At 36.2% G+C, this 10,538-nt stretch overlaps 1 protein-coding gene across 2 annotated transcripts; it reads left to right on the top strand.

Annotated features, from left to right (window-relative positions):
- Nucleotides 1-337: 337 nt before the first annotated feature.
- On the top strand, nucleotides 338-9,626 carry LOC104893406 (double-stranded RNA-binding protein 1). 2 transcript variants are annotated; one of them, XM_010679509.4, is made up of 7 exons: nucleotides 340-734; nucleotides 857-994; nucleotides 3,618-3,755; nucleotides 5,495-5,733; nucleotides 5,835-6,054; nucleotides 7,516-7,689; nucleotides 8,890-9,626. In XM_010679509.4, the coding sequence occupies exons 1-7, from the start codon at nucleotides 527-529 to the stop codon at nucleotides 9,165-9,167; spliced, it is 1,395 nt and encodes a 464-aa protein (XP_010677811.1). In that variant the 5' UTR covers nucleotides 340-526; the 3' UTR covers nucleotides 9,168-9,626. The 2 variants fall into 2 exon arrangements, with proteins under 2 accessions (XP_048500619.1, XP_010677811.1); XM_048644662.2 differs by lacking the exon at nucleotides 3,618-3,755 and having other exon boundaries at nucleotides 338-734.
- Nucleotides 9,627-10,538: the final 912 nt, after the last annotated feature.

The following is a 10,538-nucleotide window of genomic DNA, read 5'->3' as shown; positions in this document are numbered from 1 at the left end:
AAATTAGTGATATGGTGATGATATATGGAACCTACAAAAAGATACAAGTGGTTGAGCTTTCTATCATATAAGTTTTTTTTAAAAGTTGATAGGATGAAGGGATGCTACTAAATTGATACCTTGGACAGGTACAATCAACCAAGTTTACAAGTACATAGATACAACCGTACAAGCAACCAAATTTGCAAATCAGACTTCTTGGTGAGAGGGAGATAGTAAGAGATATCTCACCCTCCAAAAAAAACTCTAGTGGAATTTGATTCCATACCTTAAATCTTTATTAGTGGCAAATCCTTCGATGTTGTATTTGAGAAATTTGATGTGACATCGAAAGATACAAGTTGTCATTGTAGTCGCTCTAGCCTATAAGCCTTTCCCACCTGCGAATACGAACTCCTTCTTTTGTATCTCCCTTTCCTTTTCCCACAAATACAAAGAATTGTTCTGTTGCTTCTTCCTTTTTTTCTCAGTCTTTCTATCTAAAAACAAGTCCAAAATTTAGGGCAAGAAGAAGAAGCAAATAAAAATGTACAAGTCCAGATTACAGGAGTATTGCCAATCAAAGTTATGGAAATTACCCGAATATTCCACTACAAGAGAAGGCCTTGACCACTCCCCTTTCTTTAAAGCCACTGTTATTGTAAATGGCTTCACATTTTCAACAACCCATTTCGTTAAATCTTCTAAAGAAGCTCAGAATTTGGTTGCTCAGATTGCATTTCACCATTTCACTGGTACTTTTCTTCAACTTTTTTGTGTGTGTTTGAGCATTGATATTGCTTTCGTCTATAGTACTAATTGTTTTCAGCAAACAGGATGTGGCAATGAATTCTAATAATTTTGTTATGCAATGCAGGGTCTTCTAATACAAGCACTGATTTAAAAGTTTTGCCAACTGTCACGGATGCCCAGCAACCCAAAACGTTAGAACCTTTGCAAGCTGATCCTAGCAATGGAGTGAATTCCCCAAATAGGAATGATAAGAAATTTCAAGGTGAGGCAAGATGTGGAATGTATGTGTTTTATTTAGTTCTCTAACAATTGAATTCTATATCAGGAGTTTAAAAAAAGCAGTTATAGAACATCTTTGTTTGAATTTCTTTACCATTTTTTTTGCTTAGAGCATTTGCTCATCTTTCAAGAACATCTCTGAAGGTATTTTCAGAACACCTCCAGAGTTCTCTTCTGAAAGGTATCATGGTAAATTCTTTCATCGTTAATTGGATACGCCAAATACTTATCTAAAAATTGTTTATTTTTCTAATAAAGGATACTAGGCAATGCTTCAGTGTTATTCTGTAAAGTAACATTCACACTTAAGAAGTAGGTTTCTTGTCCTGACATTTGCTGATAAATAAAGGATATATCTTTGAAATTATTGAGCAACATTGTCTATTGACCTTGGCAAATTTACTGTCAATGTACAAAATTAACAAAAATGAATCTTTTTTTAGGATTCATGGCAGGGAATTTGCACTTCTGTTATAACAATACTACTCCCGGCTGCCTGTAAATCTCTTACTAGAACTTCCACATGAAGAATTATATAAAGAAGGATTACCGAGTCTCTGAACCTGTGTGACTACAAAGGCTTTCTGACATTAATTGAACATTTACCTTTTCGATCCACCTCAGGTGGAATCCAGAATTTTGACATCGTTGTATTTGTAAATTTGTCTTCTAGACTTCTTGTGGTTGTAGGTGTTTTCTCTCTCCCATATTTACCAAATCACCAAAATACGAGACAATGTAGGTTGTAGCCTGGGAAGCCAAATAATTTTAAGAATACCATAATAGTTTAGAAATTTGCACCTAATCTTGGAAGCCAAATAAATTTAAGAATACCATAATAGTTCAGAAATTTGCACCTAATCTTGGCTAGTCCAAACAGTTAAAGCTACTCAAAGGCTAACATGTCGAACGAAAGTGCATAGAGTTTCCTTAAGATATGAGAAATATATTCCTTTACCCGGAGTATACAATGTGGATTTTCTATCTGCTTAGAAGTAAATCCTGAGAAATTCCATTAAAGGAGAAAGGTTCAAAAAAATTTTCTTACATAAAGAGAATGCATTTCTAGGCATAAAGCAGGAGAGAGGAAGCAGCCCAGAATTGGAGAAGGGTGATAGGGTCAGAAAATTCAACCTTACATTGTTTGGATAAAGTAAGGAAGAGTGAAATGGCATTTTATCCTAAAAAATAGTTTTTGCTTGTAGACATGGACAGCTATTCTCTATGCATTTATGTGCTAGTCTTTTCCATGCTGATTCTGAATAATGCATTTGTTTGTTTATGTGAATCTTTGGTTCTTATTCGAACAGGTTGTTAAGGTTTTGGGTGCACTTAGCTGGACTTGTTTGGAACTAAATTGAGCTAATTTTGGTTTCTGCAAGAGAATTGGACCTTAGCGTTGCTCTTGAATTTTTTTGTTTTCATTTTATATGATTCTAGTGATTTTTTCGTTTCCTCTAATATGCTTTTCTCTATATTGTTTTTCGAGGAAAGAATCTAAAAAGGAACAGAACTGTCATTCACGCAAACTTCTTGTCGAGATACTTTTTTTTTTTACCTTGATGCCAACTATTGTTGAAAAGTAGGATGGTAATCGTCAAGGGAAAACCAATTTCATTGTTTCACGTGCTTAATCATGTGAAACACATTCAATTCCGTCTCTACTTCGACCTAGAAGGCTTTTGTACTTCTTGAATACTTCTTCAGTTGATGTATAGGGTGATTTTTGAGCTGTATCATGTTTGATAGCGCTTGCTCGTAGCACACCAGAAGTCCTAACCTGAGACAGATATGAAATGTTACATTCTTTTCCCTGATATAGTAACTAAGCCTTAACATCTTCCCTGTGATGGAACGTTTGAAAATTATCACAGGGAACATTTGAAAATTATCACTAGACGTTTGGGCCATGGGTGGAACGTCCTGACGTTCCTCCCATCGCGCCATAATAAATTTTTTTTCAAGAGGTGGCTGTTGCTGGGGGAGGTAGGGGTGGCGGGTATTGGCAGGTGGTAGAAAAAAGAGGAGTAAAATAGTAAATTGAGAGTAGACCTGGGGCTATTTTAAGAAATTTTTGGGACGATGTTTAATAATCTCCTTGCATTGTTATGATACGTTTATGAGGTCTGAAGGAAAATGCCAAGTAATAGTTGTAAGTAGTTCTTTCTTTATGCGTTTCCTTAAACATACTCCCTTATAAAACTCATGCAATCACTTATTCTGGTGCATTATCTGCAACTTGAAGCTTAAGCTTATTTCTTAGCTTTAAATACTATGAATCTTGAAGGCTGAAGCTAGATTTGGCACTATGCTATCCTCTCATTTTTTATGGTCTTGGTTCCTTTAAATCTCATACTCCTAAAATCGAATTAATCCACACCAAATAATATGGTCATTCATGGTCTAAAGTACTCCCAATTTGGTCTTAGTGGGGAACATTACGATAGAATGGTCTAAAGTACTCCCAATGTGGTCTTGTGTTATGCATGGTTGAGCATTGATATTGCTTTTGTATATAGTACTAATTGTTTTCAGCAAACAGGATGCGGTTTCCTTTCTAATTCACTGCAGCTTTTGACAATGAATACTAAAATTCTGTTATGCAGGGTCTTCTAATACAAGCACTAATTTAGAAGTTTTGTCAACTGTCACGGATTCCCGGCAACCCAAAACATTAGAACCTATGCAAGCTGATCCCAGGATTGGAGTGAATTCCCCAAATAGGAATGATAAGAAATTTAAAGGTGAGGCAAGATGTGGGATGTATGTGTTTTATTTAGTTCTCTAACAATTGAATTCTATATCAGGAGTTTAAAGCAGTTACAGAACATCTTTATTTGAATTTCTTTACCCTTTTTTGCTTAGAGCATTTGCTCATCTGTCAAGAACATCTCTGAAGGTATTTTCAGAACACCTCCAGAGTTCTCTTCTGAAAGGTATCATGGTAAATTCTTTCATCATTAATTGGATACACTAAATACTTATCTAAAAATTGTGTATTTTTCTAATAAAGGATACTAGGCATTGCTTCAGTGATATTCTGTAAAGTACCATTCACACTTAAGAAGTTGGTTTGTTGTTCTGAAATTTGCTGATAAGTACAGGATATATCTTTGAAGTTATTTGAGCAACGTTGTCTATTGACCTTGGCAAGTTTACTATCAATGTACAAAATTAACAAAAATGAATCTTTATTTAGGCTATCATGGCAGTTTTTTTGCACTTTCTGTCATAACAATACTACTCCCGCCCTTCTGTAAATCTCTTACTAGAATTTTCACATGAAGAATTATATAAAGAAGGATTACCGAGTCTCTGAACCTGTGTGACTAAAAAGGCTTTCTAACATTAATTGAACATTTACCTGTTTGATCCACCTCAGGTGGATCCAGAATTTTGACATTGTTGTACTTATGAATTTGTCTTCTAGTGATTGTTGGTGTTTTTTCTCCCATATTTACAAAATCACCAAAATACGAGACAATGTAGGTTGTAGCCTGGGAAGCCAAATAATTTTAAGAATACCATAATAATTCAGAAATTTGCACCTAATCTTGGAAGCCAAACAAATTTAAGAATACCGTAAGAGTCAAGTAATCTTGGCTACTCCAAACAGTTAGAGGCTTAGAGCTACTCAAGGGCTAACATGTCAAACAAAAGTGCATAGAGTTGCCTTAAGACATGAGAAATACATTCTTTACTCTCTGCTTAGAAGTAAATTCTGAGAAATTCCACTAAAGGAGAAAGGTTCAAAGAAATTGTCTTTTATAAAAAGAATGCATTTCTAGGCATAAAGCAGGAGAGGAAGGAGCCCGGTATTGGAGAAGGGTGATAGGGTCAGAAAATTCAACCTTAAATTGATTGGATAAAGTAAGGAAGAGCAAAATGACATTTTATCGTTAAAATTGTTTTTGCTTGTAGACTTAGACAGTTGGACAGCTTTTCTCTATGCTTTTATATGCTAGTCTTTTCCATACTGATTCTGAATATGCATATATCGGTTTATGTGAAGCTTTGGTAAATTAAAAGTTACATTTCTTTTCCCTGATATAGTAACTAAGCCTTAACATCTTCACTGTGATGGAACGTTTGAAAATTATCACCAGGATGTCATATTCTATTTTACATGGACATGTAAGTGTAGCAACTCCTTATGAAGGTCCTCTAATACCAATTAGAAAAAACCATGCAATTTGCAACCATTAGCAGTTCAAGATTGAAAGTATGGCTGGTTATTGACTTATTTTGTACTTGAATTGATCTGATTAAGTGTTTTTGGCTGGTTATTGTGTACTTCAATTACGTTGTATGTGTTAGTTTGGCCGGTTATTGCGTACTCAACTACTCTGTACGCGTACTTCAATTACTTTGTTTTGAGTATCTTGTGTCTGTTACTACTGCATTTAGGTGATATTTGATGTAGAGAAAAGCTTCATGGAACACGTTGAGCTTTGTTTGACTTCTCAAATTTTGTTGTCAGCAGATATGGCTCATCTCTACAAGAACCAACTGCAAATATATGCCCAAAAGAGAAATCTAAATCTCCCAGTGTACATCTCTGAGCGGGAGGGACCTCCTCATGCCTGTCATTTTAAATCTAAGGTTATACTGGAAGGGAAGACATATGAAAGTTCTGAACATTTTAGCACCATAAAAGATGCTGAAAATGCTGCTGCGAAAGCTGCTCTAATGTCAGTATCATCGTCAGATGGAACTGAAGAGGTTGCTTTTGATCCTATAGGCCCTATGGTTTATCTATTTCTTTCACATTTTCAGGACTGTTTTAACGTGATAAGTGCGTTGCTTTACGTCTATATTTGCAGGAAGATCCAGGTTTCTTCAAAAATCTTCTACAAGAATTAGCTCAAAAAGATTATTCTTGTTTACCTGCATATACTACAACTCGATCTGGCCCTTCTCATAACCCGATTTTTGTTTCAATCGTTGAAATAAGTGGGGAGTCTTTTACTGGACAAGAAGCAAAGACCAAAAAGTCGTCGGAGATGAATGCAGCGAAGGTTGCCTATATTGCTCTGAGAGAACGTAAGATACTTTACAAGATCGATCATTTTCATACATGGTCCACACTTATTCATAAGCAGTCTATGAAAAAGAGTATTAATGTGTTATTACTTATCAGTTATTACACATGATAATTTGCATAACAGTGAATGTGATAGTGATAAGTGATTATTTGGACATGTATTGACATGTCCTAGGGACAGAGTTCCATACATGTTTTGGGATTATCGAAGTTCGGTCCTGCCTTATGCCTGATTTGCCTTCGGACTAATTGGTCGAAATCTCTGCTCCATACTGGTTTTGGTGAAATTCACTTATTTTTCCTCTCATTTCTTTCTCCATTGTAATTATACAATGTTTTGGTCTATGCAAGGACTTAACAGAAACAATACAAAGCGGTGACCTACTAGTTAGGTTCTAACCTCTCTAAACTATTCACATATAACTACTCTTGTGACATTTTTTCTATAAGCAAACAAGAGTGCTACCTTTGACCTCATATCTAACTGCAATGACAAGAGTGGTAGTGGATGGGAGCCATCTTCTATCTGATCAGTCAAAATCAGTAAAGAAGCTGGGAGCGTTTAACCTAGCACACAATCTCTTATTTCTAGTAATAAAATGACACTTTAAGAAATAGTGTTCACAACAAATTGGCAGTAGACCGGGCTACTACCTGAAGGTGCTAAATTCTTGTGAAATTGAACATTATGTTTGTCATGACCAACTAACAAAGAAGTTTGAAGTATAGTCTGGAAGTACAAGCAAGGTTCATCTCTGGATTCAACAGGAAGTAGTCTATACTCCCTTACTAATTTAGCTTCATGTGAGGTCAGCAGCACTAAAATTCCTAATATTCTGACTGAAGTTACAAAATTTTCCATAGTACCAGCTAAAATACATGTTATGAATGTCATTGTAGAATTTACTATCAGACACATGTCGATGCTACATTTTGCCAAAGAACATCCTTTTGGGGAAAAGAGCCCCAATATGCTTTTGTCCAACTGCAAGATCCGGAAGAAGTCTCTCAAACCAAGGTCTTGCGTTGGTATTGGGTAAAAAGAGTTGCACATGACATGAGCCGAATGCTTCTGCTTAGGAACTAACACAATACACTTGAAGAGAGAAAAAAGACCAATAATGAGCCAACCACTTCCTGATCTGAGAGGTGCCAAGTTGTCCAGTACTACCTGCTAGTTCTCTTCTGCACAAAAATCGATTGTGTTCTTTGTTCCTTTTCTAGGAAATAATGGATCACCAATATCTGATGAGGAAATCCTGATAAACAAACCCAGTCAAATTGGTGAAGCCAAGTAATTTTCTTTGGCTCACTCTGGGTTCTCATCAGATCTAGGAAGCTCTTCCCCTGGATTTGGCAATGTCAACTAGTTCAACTTGAAACTTTGCAGAAATGGTTTTTTCATTTATTTTTTGTACAATTCTAGCATGTTGGTAACACATACGACATTCTTCTTGTAGGTAAATGTAAACAGAACGCTGAACCTGATTCATCAGGATACCATGTCAATGACGCACCTCATTGTTCATTTCCCAAGCAGCAGTTAATTCCCGTTGCTGAGTTGCCGAATAGACACAATTTTTTGCCAACTTCTGCTTCAGAAAGAGATTTCACAGAACGAGTTACATGCAAAGGTAGTGTACACCTTCTGCTTAAAGCTATCCATCTTTGTTATACTTTTCATAAATTTATATGCATGTTTGAATTCTTCGTATGAAATTCTGATGGAGAAATGTGATTGATGATCTGATAATGGACCTCTATATGTCACTTCTTTTAACTGGAGCTGCACATGGATTGAGGTAGAGAAACTTTGTACTGGGCTTGGAATAATTGAATCAAACTCAAGATGGAAAGGATACAAAAGCCCAAGTTGACTATATCTGAATGTTCAAATTTACTTGGACTTTCGTTTGATGAGTTTGTTGCGAAGAATTTCTGCTGGCAATAAAAGCTTACACCATGATGATATTGATTATTGAGTGTTGTGCTGATATATTGAAAAACAAAAAATTTCATGGGTGCAAAGTTCAAAGAATTTGGTAGTGACAGTATGCAGTCTCTTATAAATCAGTCCAGTTTGCCAAGGCTCATATCTATCCTGGACAGATATGGCCGTTACTGAGATATCTATTATCTGGTGATATCTTTGCTCGTGGGTGTTCTTTAAAAATAGACCGACTTTGAGTATTGCCAATCGGGTAGGTGTTCCAGTGGGTTGGTGGGCACTATCATCTTCCACCGGTGTAAGGTTGGGTTCACGTTCACCCTTCCAATTTTAGAAGACTTACTAAAAGAACAATAAGAAAACATTTTTTGACCTCTGTGGGTTGATATCTTGGCTTTCATTCTATCTGTAATGTCAGTTGGTTCCTATAGCATCTGATATGTTTGACCTTACGGTAATAGAATTGCTTGAAATATAGTATGGACTTGAGCTGTCTACTTCTCTGATCTCAGGCATCAGCAGATCTGATAAGCATAGCTAAAGTTGAAAGCTCCAGTCGGTTTATATAAATTTAGCTCTTGGGAATATATTTCTGTTCCTGCCTGTATGCTTAACTCCCCAATTCCCAACTTGTGGGCATACTGAATAAATCGTGACTCTGGTTTCAACAAATTCACAGACGAACCTGTCAGTTTGGGGTTCCTAGTTGTCAGTTGTCCTTCTGATGAGAACTCCATTGATTATAAGCATGTGAATTATGTTTGACGACAAGTTAGCTGTATTCCCTCCCTTTGCATGCTTAAATCGCTTCACTTGTGTATGAGAAACAATCTTAGGAGTATTTAGTTTTATGTAGAGTGATCAGTTTCATCTCATGTCCTCTCAGGTGCATATCATCAGGACACTGAAGCTGAACACACTGAAGTGAAACCTGAAGCCTTGCCCATTAAAGGGGACTCAACGTACTCATCCTTTGATCCTTTTCAACCACCTTCTAAATCAGGAGTCAATGACATTAGTCAGCCATCTGCCAGTTCTAATGCCTCATCGCCGCACAAAAAGATTAAAGTTTACCCTTGGACATCCAACATGACTTTACCTGCAGGAGCCACTACATTACATAACGATGAGAATTGGGTTGCTGTGACAATGTATGAACAATAATTTCCCACTCCCTTCCCCTGTTTTAGGGAGAAAGATGAAGTGATGTCATACTAGCTCCATCAATGGAGTTTTCTCATACTAAAAGCTCCTGCTCGTATGAAGGAGTAGACTTCATGCCATTTCCCCTGTATGTATAAGAAATGTATTGCGCGTCTTCCAGTAAATTATGAGGAGTATAGTCATGGGAACGTATGTGTTAGTATCTACTTCTTCTCCAGTTTGTCTGCATGAAGTGAATGGAACATTGTAGATCCTGTTCTTATATCTGCTTTCTTGTTTTGATGGTTGTTAATTGGTAGCTCACGTGTAGTTTGTCCCATATGGGAGGATAATTGACAAGTCTGGTTGGCTACTATATATGCCAATTGGTTTGAGACTTTGGATGCTTAGCATGGATCCTCGTACATGGTGGATAACCAAATTCTATTGAAATAAAAACTTTAGAACAAATTGATGTAATTTATTAGGATGGAACTTCACTGATTTCTGACTCTAGTTAGGTGATGAGAGGAGGTGCTAAGGATTTCTGTCCATCCTTTGCTCAGTCGCTTAACATCCTTCTTCAAATCTTTATTTCTACTCTTCTCTCCTTCCCCAATATCAATGTCCAAATCTTCGAACTTTATATCAATAGACCGTGGCAATGAAAAGAAGAAAATTTACAAGATAGATTGGGTCAAGATCAAGAAACGTTGAATAACTTGGTAACTTTATGTATTGAAAAAGATATGTCCAAAAATATTGAGTTTTATCTGCTCAAGAAACAAATATTGGTCTTGATCTCATTGTTAGGGGGGGGGGGGGCATTTTGCTTCTCGATTTTTCGAAAACATTGACCAATGTCTTCCGAACTTTTATTTGGGCAGCTTAGTACAAAATAGCTACTAGTTTGGCCAGAACTTCATCTAGGGACCAAAAAAATATTTGAATGCGCGATCTACTTTAATTGTAAGAGGCTCAGATTATATTAGCCCATGATAAATAATGGAGGCACTTATGACATTTATGGGTAGGGGTGTCAATGGATCGGGTGTAGCTCCATCCGCTCTATCATCCGCGACCCAAAACTCCATCCACACCATCCATCACCCGCCAAAAATTTCACCCATATCCACTCCACCCATCATCCGCGGGGGAAACGGGTGATACTAGGAAAAAAAACTATTTTTTAGAGTTAACGATTTTTAAAGAAATTAATATATGAAAAATCAATCATAGTCTCATTAATTAACAATAAAGCGACAATATATCAATCTTATTACCCCCAAAAAGTAATTATAAGTATTTTTTTTATTTCTTAAAAAAATTATTTTTTTAATTACCTTAGATGACATGTGGTAGTAAAAAAATAAATTTATTTTTATATTATAT

The sequence above is a fragment of the Beta vulgaris genome, chromosome 5, assembly GCF_026745355.1.
Source record: "Beta vulgaris subsp. vulgaris cultivar EL10 chromosome 5, EL10.2, whole genome shotgun sequence".
In the NCBI taxonomy this organism is placed as follows: Eukaryota; Viridiplantae; Streptophyta; class Magnoliopsida; order Caryophyllales; family Amaranthaceae; genus Beta; species Beta vulgaris.
This window is presented reverse-complemented; position numbering and strand designations above follow the sequence as displayed.

Excerpts from the sequence above, each read along its gene's own strand:
- LOC104893406 (XM_010679509.4), top strand. The coding sequence starts at position 527 with ATGTACAAGTCCAGATTACAGGAGTATTGCCAATCAAAGTTATGGAAA. Across the intron at positions 995-3,617 it reads GAATGATAAGAAATTTCAAG|GGTCTTCTAATACAAGCACT; the intron begins GTGAGGCAAGAT and ends TCTGTTATGCAG. Across the intron at positions 5,734-5,834 it reads CGTCAGATGGAACTGAAGAG|GAAGATCCAGGTTTCTTCAA; the intron begins GTTGCTTTTGAT and ends CTATATTTGCAG.